Raw genomic sequence first — 16178 nt, 5'->3', positions numbered from 1 at the left:
ACTTTATAATAACCCTGCTCCAGCCTGACCTGCCAGAAATGCTGCGCCACCCATCAATACCCTCCCACATGGCAATGCGGACAAGTAGAACAAACCGGTGGCCTAGCTCTGGTCAATTTTGGAGGGTGAGGAATCCTTTCATACCAAAACTCAGAAAGGGTGCCAATCGTCTCATCCCTCCACCCTAGCTAGTATGCCCAAACCTCAAACTCCAGGGATGGGGGTCAGATGAAGCACGTCATTTTATTTCACAAAGACTGTACAAAATTCCTTATAAAATACGGGGTAGGTGTCACCTGGTTACTTCACTCTGCCCCCATCCAACTCCATGTGAGGGAGCAGGTGAGGGTGGAAAGAGTGTGGATGGAACAGCATTATGTACAAGGCAGGGGTTGAAGTGATAGGTACAAGTTCTGTCATATTTACACTATTTCACATATTCACAGGTATATAGAGAGCCAGGAGGAAGGAGTGAGCTCCAGCTCTGTTCTCTTGTATAAAAAAGCACCAGTGTCCTGGACTGGACACCCACTGCTATAAGAGATGCAGGGGGGCCCAGGGCCCGATCGTCACCGACTGATATCCCGACTGGAGTCCCACAACTTGGAGTTGGGTGGCTCAGCCCGAAGGCGGGCGAAGAAAGGATGCTGAAGGGCTTCACCCAAAGTCAGCCGCTTAGCAGGTTCATACTCTAGCATGCTTTCAATCAGATCGAAGAGCTGGTGGTGTTCCTCTGCCTCTGAGGTCAGATACCGCTGGTGGAGGAGGGCAGGAAAAAGGTGAGGCAGGATGCCTTACAAATCCTGCCTTCTTCTTCAAGGCCCTACCTTTCAATCTTGGTGCACCAAGGCTCTGCTTGCAACCACTTTGAATGCTACCTTACCACCACACCATGACCAATGTTTCTGATATTACAGCTCAACCTACCTTCCCACTAGCACAATTACTCCTTCATACTCTTTGAAAGTTCTTTCTACTTGTATATCCTTGTCAATTTCATGAATCTTCTTTAGCTCCTCATTAAAATGTAAGCTCTTCAAAGGTAGTTTATTCTTTTCTGTCTGACCTAAAGAATCCAGGACATTGCTTTGATCTCTGGTTGTCTCAAGGTTAGGCTGTCTAACTTCCTTCCCTCCACAAAACCACTCCCTTTTATCTTTCCTCTATTGACCAAAGATGTCTTCTTGCAGTTGTCCTCCCCTCCCTTCCTAACCCTCTGCTTGTGAAGAGCATTCTAGGGGCAAACCACCTTAAGAAAGAAGTGACCTCTGGGTAGTGGGCACTATTTATCCCCAGCCTGGCTCACCCGCAGTGGTTTGCAGTTCTCACGAACGTAGCTCCCAGCTGACGTGTTCTCATCCCAATCCAGACGACCCCGATAAAAATATTTCTGTTTTCTAGAGGGGAAGGGGAGGTTGAGGAATCAGAAGGTTCTCCTTGTTATAATTCCCTTATTTCCCCATCTGAGAGTAACGGGGGGGACAGGAGGTGTCAAAGAAAAAGAAAATGATGTGAAACAGACCAGTTCTGTGGAGAGAAAAGGAAAAGGGTTAAGTCCCTCCCATTCAAGGTTCACCTTGTCTTTCGGATCATCCGGGAAGGGATAGGACCCAAGATCCTTTCCATCATGGCTAGATGCTCTCTGTTATCATGGGTCTGGGAAACAAAGACAGAACTAAGTATGGGACTGAGAAGGGGATGCTGAGGACTAGCTGCCAGGAAGATTGGCAATTTGGAAGAGTGAGCAGGCGAGTCCTCAGCAGACAACAGAGAAACCCGGTAAAAGAATGCTGGGTGGTCAATTAAGATACCCCACAACTTACCTGGAAGAGGGTAAAGCCAACATAGTACTCAAAGATGATGCAGCCTATGCTCCACACATCACAAGGCTGGGACCAGCCCAACTCTAGGTGGGAATGGGAAGGAAAAGGTGTTATGAGGCTTAGGGAGGCCCACCCCACCCCATCACCTCACACACTCCAACGGCCTTGCCCTCCCTTACCAAGGATGACCTCTGGGGCTCGGTAGTGGCGAGTGGAGACAATGGTGCTATGGTGCTCATGGTCAAAGGTGGCACTACCAAAGTCTACCACCCGCACAGCTGTGCTCTTCACACTGCGCTCATCTCGCTTCTAGGAGCAAAGCAGGAAGAGAATGAACCTCTATACCCCGGACCAAGATTCCACCACTGATTTTTTTTTTTTTTTTTTGAGACAGAGTCTCACTGTGTTGCCCCGGGTAGAGTGCCGTGGCGTCAGCCTAGCTCACAGCAACCTCAAACTCCTGGTCTCAAGTGATCCTCCTGCCTCAGCCTCCCGAGTAGCTGGGACTACAGGCATGCGCCACCATGCCCGGCTAATTTTCCACCACTGATTTTTAAAGGGCTTCTGAGCCTTAAAAAAACAACTCTGACCTGCCTGCCTGCCCCCACAAACCCAGGAAATTTCCTGCTTTATGGCCTCCTTCAAATATAGAACAGTACTTTAGGAGTAAGAGAGCAAGAGGATGAAGGAATGATCATGGAATAGCATACATCTTTCTAAGTATCTGAAGAGATGGGTATACAGTTTTTCTAAAAATACCTAACATGTAGCAAAGGGGTCAAGGGAAGGAGAGCTTCTTTAGCTCTGAGATCTCCATTACCTCCAGGTAGTGAAGGGAGCCCAGCTTTCCTACCTCACAGAAATATACACCTAAAAATAGAAAGCAGTTCGAACTAAGATCCTGAAAAGCATTTTCACTCTATTGGAAAGTTATTTAGAGGTCCCTTCTAAGTTCTCTTCCAATTTAAGTCTTCTTAAATCTCTCAACTTATTCTGATACTCTGGTTTTACACAGTTGGAGCCAGACAGGGAGAAAATGTGGGAGAAAGAAGTGAAAGGACGGACAGAAAGGGCTGAGTAAAAGGCAAGGTGGCCCAGCTGCCAGCCTCCCACTGGCTAAGGTGCAGACCTTGTCCATCTTACCTTCTCTAGGTTGTAGGTGAGCTCATAGTCTGAATTCACAAACAGAATATTTTCAGGCTTGAGGTCCGTATGTGTCAGCTTGTTATCATGGAGGACTGTAAGGGAGAAGACCAGGTCAGCCTTGGTCAGGTGGCCAGAGCTAACTGGTACCAAATGACCCCCCAGCAAAGCTGGTGAGGAGGCAGGTCCACAATCACTAGGGCTGCTTTCTGCACTACATCTAAATGAAATGCCTGGTCTAAGAAGCCCTACTCTTGATAATGGAAGATACATATGTATGTCAATTGCTATAAAAATAAAGAGATAGTTTGCTTTGGGTTGTAGTTTTGTACTGGCTTTGACACACTTATGTCTGAGAGTCTGAACTCAATTCTGTGAAACTGTTATTGCTGTGAAGACTCAAGAGGAACTATGTATTTGTCTAGACTTCCTGCCTGGCCCCTTAGCTGAACTACTCCATGTTCCCATCTGCTTTGCTATGAATGAAGAACATCTCATCTCAGACAAATGTAAAACTCTAGCCTGAGGAATGCATTTTCATCTGTTTGCTGTCTGACTGATGCTTTCCCAAGCATGGAGAGGGAGGGAAAAAGGAAGTAATTGAAGTGCTTTGATTCAAAAGGCTTTCTCTTCCAGCCCTCCTGCTAGCTTGGGTGTAGAGTAAGAGCAATCAGTGACGATGAAGACATCAGTCAGAGAGTTAAGTCAGAAGAGATGTCAAGGTGACAGTAAAGAACTACAGTTAATAGAGTGTTGACTGTTTAGGGACTTCACCAGTGCACAACTGAGACAGAAGAGGTCCAATGAAGGGAAGGATCTGCCCCAGAGTCCGCCTCAGCCCCACCCCACTCACACTTGACGGCCTGGCACAGCTGGAAGGCCATGTGGCGCACTTGGTGGATAGGGTAGGGCAGGTAGTTGTTGTCTTTGAGGAAATCGAAGGTGCTAAGGCCCAGAAGCTCAAAGGAGATACACATGTGGCCATGGTAGTCAAACCAGTCAAACATCTGGACACAGAGGCTGGGAAAAGAGATGGGGGAAGGGGGATGTCTGATGAGCTCCCATCTGCCCACCACCCCTCCAACAAGGGAGGACTACCTAGGCCAAATGTAAAAACATGCTGGCTAGTATTACCAACAAAATTCAGTTTAGCTAGGGAATGGCCTTTCTGCCAGACCCAAGAAGAGAGGTACTACCTGCCAAGCTTTAAAACTTTTTTTTTTGCAACATTTTAAATAGTTCAAAACATTATTTACTAAAGAGCTATTAAGCGCCGAGCTCCAAACAGCATGGACCCTGAATCAAACTGGCACTCCTAAACCCCAATTCTAGCCCAACTCCTGAAATTCCCTCATCAACAGCCATCGCTGGGCTCATGTTTATACTTATTGTCCTCATGTCTCTGCTTAATGCTCTTATTCTATTTTTGGCCTGTGAATGTATGTGAACCATATATTACTGTATAAATATCTGTGGCCTCATCAACATAGTTCTAGATACAAAAGCTTAATTCATTTTTTTGATGAAGATGTTGATGCTCAGTCCTAGGGCCATGTCCAAGGTATGTCTCTACAGAAGCTACTGTGGACTGGGGTCAAACTGCAGAGCAATCTAACTGCCCTGAAAACAAGGGGGAATGGATCAGAGAATGCCACAGGCCTTCCTTCCTGCCCTGAGGTTCTACTGCTCTAAGATGACAAACAAAAGATGAATGGATGAGAAAGTCTAGGACTCCCCTGCCTGCCTAACCCAGGTCTGGGAGTCTCTCTTGTGTAGGGTGGAGCCTCCCCGACTCCCCACGTACTCCTTTGCTTGCTTACTTCTTGTTGTCAGGGTCCTTCTCGTTGATTTTCTCCAGCACGTTGATTTCAAGTCGAGCTGCTTCCTTGTACTTCTCCACATTCTTAATGATCTTCAGGGCAACTCGAGCCCCACCCCTGTAGGTTGGCAAGAGAGGTTTTGCTGGGTTCTCAAGAACATGGCAAATCGAACAGGGCTGCATGTAGACTAAGAAATCCTGCCTTTGGCTAGTGAGCAAAAAAGCCACAGATAACCCTCACCACCTCTTTATGCCTAGCAGGTGTGGAGGAGGGAGGGGGCTGACAGTTACCTGCGATGGTCGACACATTGTACAACTCGGCCAAACGTCCCCTCTCCTAAGGTGCTTACAATTTCATCTGAAACGAAAGAGAGCAGGGTCGGGGAGAGGGAGGGAGAGAAGGTGGGGAATGAGCTGAGTTGGAAGAAAAAGGGGTACAGCAACCTGGGGTGTGGAGATGAAGGAAGGGGAACAGATACAGATGATCATAGGGGAAGAAAACCCCTGTGTGATTCCCACCACCTTTAACCCAGGGGCCATGAGAGCTGGGAGTGGACAACAGAGGTCAATTCTCAACAGCAACTCAAACCACCCAGATAAACAACACCACTGAGAAAAGGCAAAAGAGGCTGTGACTTGGGTTCGCTTGGGACGTTAGGATGGCTATGGGACCATTACAGGCTATAGGATTGTTACGATTTGGCTTGTACATCGCTCTTGTAGCCAGTCCCCGACGTGGTAGATGAGGTGGCCCTCAGCGTCGTCCTCTACACTCTTGGCTCTCCGGCTGCTGTGCTGCTGTCGGGGGGCGGGGGGGGTCGGAGCAAGCCAGGTGCCGGAGCGGGGGCCGGAGGGATGCGGGGTGGGTGGTGGAGGGGTCACCGGTCACAGGCGCCCAGCCAGGGGGGACAGACGATGATGGGGGACAGTGGAAGGGAACACGTCAGATGCAGTAAGGCGGATCGGTGTGAGAAGAGAGAGCGGCACACAATTCCAAGTCCCCAAACCCAAAATGGGACAGGGAGAGGCACGGGCGGAGCAGAGAAGTGGTGTCGTTGCCAATGTCACCCACAACCCCATGCTCTACAAAATGCCCTTCTGGGTGGGCACAGATCTCCCCTTGCCCCCACCCAAGCCTGCCTGCCAAGGGGGCCACAGAGCCCAGGGCTTGGGGGAGAAAGGCAGTTCACAAGCAAGGTCCCCATTTAAGAGTGGAGGCCGCTGGGGCAGAGGAGCTGCTCCCAACATGGTAAGCCCAGCATGCCAAGGAGGGCACTGGGGGTCACAAATGCTCCGTGCCCAACCATCTCCAAAGCAGATTCCTGGGGCCTTGAAGAGTCGGCGAGCTTCCAAGACAGTAGACAGACTCAGTGCCCACCTCAATGTTCATGCCCCAATGCTCAGCTGAGAACAAGGACACTTCTTACTTACCAGAGTCCTAGAGGGCCTAAAGAGTGGGGACAATAAGGGCCTGGGTTAGCACTCACCGAAGAGGAGCAGCTGAATGTCCGGCTGCGCCTCCTCCGCCGTCTGTGCTTCCTCCGGCTGCTGCGCTGGCTGCGGTAACTGCTGTTCTCCCGCTGATAGTCATAGGAATGCCGATAGTCTGTGTCATAGTAGGCCTCTCCCCGATCCCGGCTGTAGTCATTGCGCCTGTAGCTGCCACAGTATCGCCGGTCATACACCCTCCGGTCCGATGAACGGTCATCATAGCTGCTGTTGGACAATGAACAACCATTAGGTGCATCTGTTTAGGCCACATTCCCTGCCACACCATGTGACGAGGTCCTGTCTCAGTGAGGACAAAGAGTAATGCTAGAAAAATTGCTCTAAGACATTCACTGACTCACTCCAAGAGGACCAAAGACAAGACAAGCGAGGTAAGAAAGCACAGAGAATTCCCACACCAGCATGTCACTAGGACCTCTGAAAAGGCATTTGCAGAACCACTCCCTCTGGGGGCTTCTTCCTCCCCTCCAGTGAGGGTCAAAGAGCCATTTCTTTCTCAAGTGTTCCTGACTGAAATCCAGCCTTGCTATAAACACCGGCCCATTGAACGTGCCGCTAAAATATTAAAACTACACAAACCTAGTTTCGTCTTATCTATTAGCTCATTTAGTTGACCTCTAGCTCCCAGGCCTTTGCACATACGTTCCCTCTGCCCAAACACTTCTCTCACTTGACTCCTACTTGTCCTCCAGACAAGCTTAGATGTCACATCCTGCTCCAACCCCAACCAAACCCTCTGGGTATGTTCTCAGTCCCTCACTATGTACTTCCTTTACGATAACTCTTAACATTGTAGCACAAACGGCTTATTTTGTTACCCACTGAATATTACCTTCAGCCAGCTGCTTAGCACAACGCCCTCAACATGTAAACAACAAATATTCACCTCCGGGAACGAACATGGTAGCTGTCTTCCCACCGGCGACGTCGTGTCCGGTCACTGCTACTTGACCAAGAGCGACTTCTTCGTCGCTTATGCTTTCGGCTCCGATAGTGTTCATGATAACTCCCCCGGCTGCCTCGCTCTGAGGAATGGTACCTTCGGGGATGAGGCATCTGAAAGGGAAAGAAAAGTGGAGATAGTAGAAAAAGCTCTGAGTTTTCAGAAGTTTCCTCCAAGGACTGGCTGCTCCAAATACTAAGCTGCTTTCAACTTCCTCAGTCTTCCTCTGTGCTTACAATTTCTCTTTGTTGGAGTATATACTCAACTACTAACTCTAGTTGAAAACTCTATAAAGCCCCCACCCATTACTGACCACTTAGTTCAAATGCTCTACCCTGATTTTCTTCAAACATGGCTCCATGAAGACCTTTAGGTCTGAGACACATCTCACTACAAGTGGGAGTGTGTGACTGATGGAGACTGCCAAAGTTCATTCCTGGCTGGGACCTAAAGTATAGATATCTGTGTTATGCTAAGTTCCTTACAAGTCAGTAGAATGAAGTTTTAGTTTACAGTTATATTACAGTCATTAAAAGTGTGTCTTATCTCCCCAATTAGACCATCAGTGTCAGGAATCCAGCTTGCCAGGTTTTTGCATATACCAGGTAAATCTAAAATACTAGCAAGTTCCTGGGTCTGGCCTCTTGAACTATCTTAATGATCTGTCACATCTCTGGCCAAAGCTCCCTTGAGAAGTTTTAATATAGTAGGCCCGAAACTACAGTCAGCCTCCCATCTGGCCCCTCCCCTCTTATGCTTAGCAAGTAGAGAATAACTGGTTTTTAATTAATATCAGCCCTACTTGGCTGAGCGCTGGCCACCTTCCAGTTAATGGAATTTGAACGGCATGGTTCATGAATCCTTTTTTTTCTTCAAGGAAAAAAATCAGAGAGAAATCACTGTCACAATCCAGGAAGATGAGAATAGTAAGGTAAGGCAGAATGAAATGAAACAGGCCCTTGGCGGGGGTGACGATTAGGTGTGTAAAACGCTTAATGACTCCAACGTCTGGCTCCCATTTTGGGCCACTTCTTCCCAACCTCCTCAAATTGAGGAATGTGATGTTTGATCATTCCTGGCCTAACTGAGTTGGTAGAAAACCAAGAAGATATAAGCACAAAAGTCTCCCAGGTAATTCGACCCTGATTAGCAGAGCCGCATAAATGCCATCTCACCACATACATAATGACATCAAAGTGCCTCACAGGCCTTGCCCCCCAAAAGCATCTATAGCTCGCCTTTCCCAACTGCTAAAATTTTTTTTTCTTTCTTACTCAGAAAATCCAGAACTAACTCCTCAAGTCAAACTCCTGCATGCTCCAAGTGACACGGTGGTGTCTTCCCCCTCTCCAGCTGATTACACCCCTTGGTCCAACTTTGAAATTCCGCTCTTTGGCATCTCTGGAACCTCTTATCCCTACTCTTGTCACCCCTTTTCCTACTTTGGCTCCTCCCAAATTTCCTACAGGTCTTCCTGAATATATATAAGGCAGGCCAACCACCTTTCCCCTCATCTCCCTACTCTGCCGCTTCGCAGGTCTCATACTCCTCCTCCCTTAATCTCGCCCCCGTCCCTTGCCCCCAATGCAATCCTATCCCCGCCCGCTCCGCGGTCGCCATCTTTCCGCTCGGGCCCGCGGCCAGCCAGCCCGCGCGCTCACCGTTCTGGCGGCGAGGCCCGTGCGCTTGTCCCACAGGAAGTCCGTGATGGCGGCGGCACTGCGGCCGGAGTCCCGGCACCCCCGCGGCGACGAAGTGCGGCTCCACCCCCCCAACCCGGAACCCTGGGACCTCCCGCCCCGTTCCCGGGTTCCGCTCCAGTCCCGCCCGCCCCGGCTCAATCCCCGCCCCTAAGATCCGCTCGGCGGCACTCGCACCGCCCCCGCCCGGGGCCCGATCCCAGCTCGGTCTCCGGCTCTGGCCTCTCCGCTCCGCCGCCACCGCCGTGAGCGAGCACGTACGCACGCACGCACGACCTGCGTCGCTTCCCAGCTACCCCTGAGCTCCGCCCCCAGGACTGCGCGCACAACCACGTGCTCACGTAGCTCGCGGGCGTCCTCCTGTCAGATCTCGGGTGGTGCAGGGGGCGGAAGTTCACGAGGGTGTGGAGGGTCCGCGGGGACGCGCTAGACGCCTACCAAGGCTTCTGCTCCCCGCCTCCTGTCATATCCCATCCTTCCTCAGTCTTTTACTTTTTTCATGGAGACTTGTGTGGCTTACTTAGGTTCGGAGGTTTAAAAGGAAGGATTGTCATTTACAGAGTGTTGCTGCCCCGCAAACCTGACTTTAGAGAGGCTTGATGGTGAAGTCTGATTCTCCTGCATAGCCTGAAAATAACAGTTTCTTAAAACAATTATCAGAGGATTGAAAAATATTAAGAAGAAGAGAAAAAAAATTCGCTTACCTAACCCAGGCACAAAGAGGATCCCACCTTTGTCCTGAACAAAAGTTATGCACGTGTGGGGACAGGGACATGGCCCTGGAGGAACGTTTGAATAATGGAGGATGGAGAATCCGGTGCTGAAAAAGGGGGAATCATTTGAGAACTGGTATCTATGTGCTTTAACATGAAGTATGAGAAGTGTGATTTTACTGAATCTTTAAAACAATAGGGAGCAGAGACCTTGAGGCAAACCAGAAATGGAGACTCTATAGAAGGAATTGAGAAATGGTCAGGTGGCCGTGCGTGGTGGCTCACACCTGTAATCCTAACACATTGGGAGGCCAAGTCGGGAGGATCCCTTGAGACCAGGAGTTCGAGACCACCCTGAGCAAGAGCGAGACCCTGTCTCTACAAAAAAGATAGAAAAATTAGCTGGGTGTGGTGGTGTGCACCTGTAGTCCCAGCTATTTAGGAAGCTGAGGCAGTACGATCGCTTGAGCCCAGAAGTTTGAGGTTGCAGTGAGCAATTATGACGCCAATGCACTCTAGCCCAGGTGACAGTGAGACCCTGTCTCAAAAAAAAAAAAAAGAAGGAAAGAAATCTCTAGACTAGACTTTACCTGGGGAAAGGAGAGTTAGAAATGTGTTTCTAGGTTTCCTACAGGAAATGAGAACTAAACCAATTGTTGGAAAGTGAATTGGAAGAATGCCAGGCAGAGAAAATATTTGCAAAGCCCTGAAGACAAGGCAGAACAAAGTATTTCAGAATGATTGGGGCTCTGGCTTTCAAGAGAGGGGCTGTCAGAAGAGATTGTTGAAAGTAGGTCCAGATTTTGTAGGGTATTGTACGTCATGCTAAGGAGCTTAAATGTAGTCCTATAGAACTGTGGTCCCCAACCTCCGGGCAGCGGACCAGTCAGATGGCCTGTTAGAAACCAGGCTGCAGAGCTCCGCCTCCCACCCCTCTAGCGCCCCTCCCCCCCAAATTGTCTTCCATGTAACTGAGGAACCGGGCTGCACAGCACAGCAGGAGATGAACAGCAGGAGAGTGAGCGAAGCTTCATCTGTATTTACAGCTCCTCCCCATTGCTGGCATCACCGCCTGAGCTCCGCCTCCCTCCCCACCCCGGTGCGTGGAAAAACTCTCTTCCATGAAACTGATCCCTGGTACCAAAAAGGCTGGGGACCACTGTTATAGAAGATGGAGAAGTTTGAAGGACTTCAAGCAAGTGATATAGCTACATTTGGATTTTAGAAAGGAAACTGGCAGAGAATGGAAAAAGAATTGGGCTGGGAGAGGTTGGAGACTCATTTAGAGGCTTCTGAAGTAATTTCGGTGAAAAAATGCTGAAGGCTTGAAACAAGGCAGTGGCAATAAGAATTGGAGATGAAGGGAAGAATTTGTGATATTTATTACACTTAACATCATATAGCAGTGTAATTTACTTGTTCTCTGGTCTGTCCTTGGGCACAGATGAGCAGTGGCTTTACAGCTATAACTTTCGTACTCATTTTCGTATCCTCAGCGTCCACTCAGGGACGGGCAGAGTCGCACTTGGTGAAGGTTGACAGAATGAATTAGGAAATTAAGTACCAGGGGAAGCAGCTTGGAGGAGATCAGAAGAGAGGAATATGAGAGAATATGGAATCAGCAGGACAGAAGTTCATGGGCGATGGTGGGGAAGAACAGTCTCAAAAGCCATTCCCCACTTCTTCCATTGATCTCCCCAATCCCTTGCCCTCCCAAGTCCCAGGAGCTACAACCTGTGTCTGGTTTTCCCGCCACTTGCAGGAGACTCCACCTCCCCGGCTGTCAGTCGATAAAAGACTCTCGCCTCTAGGCCACGCCTTCTCATTGGCTCTGGCTGCGCTTCCCCGCCTTCTCGTCTTACACTGGGAGGACCGCCTTCCTGTGCTAAGCCACACCCATCTCGGAGTCCTTCCAGGAGACGGGCTTCATTGGCCCCGCCCCCGCCGCCAGGCGCAGACTTCGCGCGGCCCTCGCCAGGGGGCGCAGCGCAGCCCGCCCGCCGCGCGCCAGCCAGTCTGTCGCACACACCCCCTCCGCCCCGCGCGCCGGCAGTTCCCAACCTACGACGCCTACGCTACGAGCCCGCTGGGCTGCGCCGGCTCCTACTCCGAATGGGTCGGGGGTCCCTTATGGCCACAGCGGGATCTAGGAGGCCAAGCGTGTAAGCGGGCGGACGACATGGAGGCGGAGCAGCGGCCGGCGGCAGGGGCCAGCGAAGGGGCGACCCCTGGGCTGGAGGCGGTGCCTCCCGCTGCTCCCGCGCCTGGGACCGCGGCCTCAGATCGGATCCCCAGGTTCCGGCCCGAGCCTAAGAGAAGGCAGCTCGGGACGCTGCTTCAGCCCACGGTCAACAAGTTCTCCCTTCGGGTTTTCGGCAGCCACAAAGCAGTGGAAATTGAGCAAGAGCGGGTGAAGTCAGCGGGGGCCTGGATCATCCACCCCTACAGCGACTTCCGGTATTGGGGGCCCAGCAGGGAGGGCGTGGGGCACAGATCCCACCCTCGGGGACAGCGACACGGGGACCCGGCACGCCTCACCCTCCAGGGTCACTTTCCTTTCCGGCCCAGGGGTCCCCAGATGGGCAGGAGTGCCACATCCCCTAACCTAGCCTGGGAATTCGTGGGAGGGGTATCCCTGGCCGCAGGCCCTTCGTCACTTATCAGGATAGAGACTCCGGAAGGGGCAAGCAGACATCAGGAGATCTCCGGAGACCTGGATTTCCCATTTCCGGAAACCGAGACCCTGTCTGGACCAGAGGGACTACTGGAGTTTGGGACCCCTGCCTCCTCTAGCCCTGCTTGCTGTAGATCTGGGAAATTATATCATATCCCAAGGCTCGGGGTCAGCCTGAGGGAGAAGCCGAGCACCGCTATCTCCCACCCCCCACCCCCACGCCCAGTACCTGCCTAGTTCAGCATGACAGGCTACCAGGAAAAACAGGGGCTCTGGTGGGATTGGAGGGTCCAGACCTCAGCTCTGGTCGCTGTCCCTAGTGCTGAAGGCTGGTACGGCGGGGCAGGGCCAGGACTCGGAGCGATTGAGGCCATATAGCAGGGGCATGACCACCGCCCAGGTGACTCCCAAAGAGAAGGGATGGAGGATGGGGGTGGGGCCATTTCACAGTCCCTATCAGGCTGTACCTCTCCCTCAAGGTCGCTAGGGGAAGAGAGCAGCCCTGTCCTTGGGGGAAATGAAGGACAGCTTTTGGATGAGGCAGGGATGTGTGCAAAGAACCTAACCTGAGAAACGAAAGAAGCAGAGAGAATGGGGTGTGAATCCAGAGCCTGGAAACACACACCCAGACATTATCTTGAATCCACAGACATACACACTCCCCAAATGTCCCTCTTCCTCCCATTGTTGCTTCCACTCCTGTCTTCTTTACTGCCTTCTTCCCACCCAACCAGTGCACTTTTTCTAATCTCTTGTGGATTTCCCTCCCCTCCTCCAGCTCACCCTCAAATGTATCCCCAGAAACCCTGTACCACCCCCCCATGTGATTGTGCTTTTTCTCCGTCCTCTCTACTGCATCACCCGCCGTGCTTGTGACCGCCTGTGAGTCAGGCTGTGAAGATGCTCTTATGGCTAGGCAAACCCTCTTTCCCTCCCCTCTCCCAGCATCTCGCAGTACAGGATTTCTCCTCAGCAAACCAAGAAAGAAAGGAAGAGGGGGTTGAGGGTTTGTTGTTGATTGAAAGCACACAATCTGAGGGGCTTCCTGGAGGCCTGGACTTGGAGACCACCAAGCTTCTTTCAGGGGCTGAAAAGATTGATTTTGCAGTCAGAATCAGGAGGGGCTGAGTCCTGGGTTGATGCTGGGATTAGGTGTGTCCTAGAATTAAAACCACCATAGGTAATCGAGTCCCTCAGATTATCCTGTGATACTCTCTGAATAAGGGCTTCACACAGTTCCCTCCTGACCTCTTCTTTCCATGGCCCCTGCCACAGCAGTGTAGCTATCCTCTGCCCATGCCCTTGCCTGGGCTCAGCCAGAGTTGCAGCGGGCACAGGGAGGCTAGAGGAGAAAGGCATGCAGGGCTCAAGCCTCTGCCTCAGGATCTTCTGTGGAGCATCTCTGTATGTGCAGCCCTGTCTGAGGTGCTGTGGCGGGCAGAGGGGCATCCCTGGAGAGCTCAGTTCAGAGGAGGCAGGATAGACCACCCCACCCTGGGACATGGATGAGCAGATCAGCAGAGGAATGGGGTCCATGGGTCCAACTGCAATAGAAAGAGGAATGTGGTGGGGAAGGGTGGGGAGGGCATGAGTTCCTAGACTTAGAATGAGCAGAGAGCCAGAGATGGGGGAAGCAGTGACCTTTTCAGAAATCTGGGGACAAAGGGTGGGTGAGTCGTAACACCAACTTGTTCTTGCATAGCACTGTCACATCTATTGTCTCAGGGTAATGTTTTCAACAACGCTGTGAGATTAGCACAGGGTACTTTAGCTTTTTTTTTTTTAACTTCTAAAATATTTAGTAATGGTAAGATAGATCATATATAATAGATGTATTAATAAGTGTGTGCGTATGTGAAAGAGTAATTCCAAAGTAAATTCTCCTGTAACAACCACCTAAGTCAAGAGATACTACATTGCCAGCACTGTAGAAGCCCCCCTAGTGCTCTCACATTGCTTTCCCAAATCCACTGTTGTAACTTTTGTGGTACTCATTGCCTTACTTTTTTTTTTTTTTTGAGACAGAGTCTCGCTTTGTTGCCCGGGCTAGAGTGAGTGCCGTGGCGTCAGCCTAGCTCACAGCAACCTCAGACTCCTGGGCTCAAGCAATCCTCCTGCCTCAGCCTCCCAAGTAGCTAGGGCTACAGGCATGCGCCACCATGCCGGGCTAATTTTTTCTGTATATACATACATTTTTAGTTGTCCAGATCATTTCTTTCTATTTTTTAGTAGAGACGGGGGTCTCGCTCTTGCTCAGGCTGGTCTTGAACTCCTGATCTTGAGCGATCCACCCGCCTCGGCCTCCCAGAGTGCTAGGATTACAGGCGTGAGCCACCGTTGGCTCATTGCCTTACTTTTTAAAAATAGTTTCACCACTTTTGTGTGAATCCTGAAACAATGTAGTTTAGATTTGCCTGGTTTTGAACTTTGTATCAGTGGAATCGTCAATATGTATCCTTATGTTCTTGCTATTGTTGCTCAACATTAAATAGGTGAGATTCATGCGCATTGCTGAATGAAGCTGTAGCTGGGTGATTTCATGGCTGTATAGTATTCCAGGTCATGAATATATCACAGTGTGTTTGTCTACTTCTCTTATTTATCTACATTTTTCAACTGATGGACATTTGTGTTCTTCCCAAAGTTAATGCTGCTATACACATTCATATACCTCCTGGAGTGCATGTTTCCCTTGGGTATGTATATTCCTAGGAATGGAATTGCTGGGTTGCAGGGAATGCTAATGTTTAACTTTGCTAGATAATGCTGAGCTACTTTCCCAAATGGTGGTCCCAATTTACACTCCCACCAACTGTAAAAGGTCATTCTGTTATTCTGTGTCCTTGCCCACCCACGGTAGTCTGAAGGCCGTGTCAGACTACCTTCTGTCAGTCTGGTGGCTGGTGAAACATCACATGGTCTTACTCCCCATCCCACTCCCACCTTAGGTTTTACTGGGACCTCATCATGCTGCTCCTGATGGTAGGGAACCTCATTGTACTGCCCGTGGGCATCACTTTCTTCAAGGAGGAGAACTCCCCACCCTGGATCGTCTTCAACGTCCTCTCTGACACTTTCTTCCTCCTGGATCTGGTGCTCAACTTCCGCACGGGCATCGTGGTGGAGGAGGGCGCGGAGATCCTGCTGGCACCAAGGGCCATCCGCACGCGCTATCTGCGCACCTGGTTCCTGGTTGACCTCATCTCCTCTATCCCCGTGGATTACATCTTCCTGGTGGTGGAGCTAGAGCCACGGCTGGACGCTGAGGTCTACAAAACAGCGCGGGCCCTGCGCATCGTTCGGTTCACCAAGATCCTCAGCCTGCTGCGGCTGCTCCGCCTCTCCCGCCTCATCCGCTACATACACCAGTGGGAGGAGGTGGGGCGGGGAGGTGGGGCGGGGGGCTCGCAGACTCCTCCAGATGGTGCTATGGGTGGGGCTTCTGGTGACTTTATGGGGTGGGGTGGATGAGTGGGGTTTCCGTGGGTGAGCTTCCTCCCAAGTTGGTCGGGCAGAAGTAGGGACAAAATAAGGGCTCAGGGGATGGGGCCTGGGCAAACACTTTACAGTTAGTTGGACGCTGGATGGAAGAAGGGAAGTGGAAGAGGCTGGAGTTTCAGCTTCCCGGCAGCAGAGTTTAGTGGTACAGAGTGTGGGATCTGCAATCTTATTGACTGCGGTCCGATCCCAGTTTTATTATTTACTATATAAGAGTCAGTGTCCTTGTCTATAAAGTGAAAATGTTAAATATACTTACCTATGATAAGGTTGTAAGGAGTTAATACATGTAAAGCGCTTAGAAAGATGTCTGGCACATAATAAGTTCTCAGTAAATAAGCTATTAGTATTATTAT

General features: G+C 50.6%; 2 protein-coding genes across 5 annotated transcripts in view; one reads left to right on the top strand and one right to left on the bottom strand.

The window, feature by feature from the left end:
- Nucleotides 1-218: 218 nt before the first annotated feature.
- Nucleotides 219-9227, bottom strand: CLK2 (CDC-like kinase 2). 4 transcript variants are annotated; one of them, XM_012658734.1, is made up of 13 exons: nt 8899-9227; nt 7181-7350; nt 6273-6501; nt 5496-5583; nt 5077-5143; nt 4787-4903; nt 3820-3986; nt 2967-3061; nt 2003-2132; nt 1824-1906; nt 1577-1656; nt 1307-1397; nt 219-755 (listed from the first exon to the last, which is right to left on the bottom strand). In XM_012658734.1, the coding sequence occupies exons 2-13, from the start codon at nt 7348-7350 to the stop codon at nt 570-572; spliced, it is 1503 nt and encodes a 500-aa protein (XP_012514188.1). In that variant the 5' UTR covers nt 8899-9227; the 3' UTR covers nt 219-569. The 4 variants fall into 4 exon arrangements, with proteins under 4 accessions (XP_012514188.1, XP_012514190.1, XP_012514191.1 ...); XM_012658736.1 differs by having other exon boundaries at nt 5496-5580; XM_012658737.1 differs by having other exon boundaries at nt 6273-6498.
- Nucleotides 9228-11669: 2442 nt separating this feature from the next.
- Nucleotides 11670-16178, top strand: part of HCN3 (hyperpolarization activated cyclic nucleotide gated potassium channel 3) — a 17489-nt gene continuing 12980 nt past the window's right edge. The window contains exons 1-2 of the mRNA XM_012658732.1: nt 11670-12107; nt 15273-15702. Coding sequence (XP_012514186.1) covers nt 11830-12107; nt 15273-15702 — 708 coding nt within the window. The 5' untranslated portion in view covers nt 11670-11829. The remainder of the gene's footprint in view (nt 12108-15272; nt 15703-16178) is intronic.

The sequence above is a fragment of the Propithecus coquereli genome, unplaced genomic scaffold (genome assembly GCF_000956105.1).
Source record: "Propithecus coquereli isolate 6110/MARCELLA unplaced genomic scaffold, Pcoq_1.0 Scaffold59, whole genome shotgun sequence".
NCBI lineage: Eukaryota > Metazoa > Chordata > Mammalia > Primates > Indriidae > Propithecus > Propithecus coquereli.
Note: the sequence above shows the minus strand (reverse complement) of the source record. Positions and strands in the feature narration are given on the sequence as shown.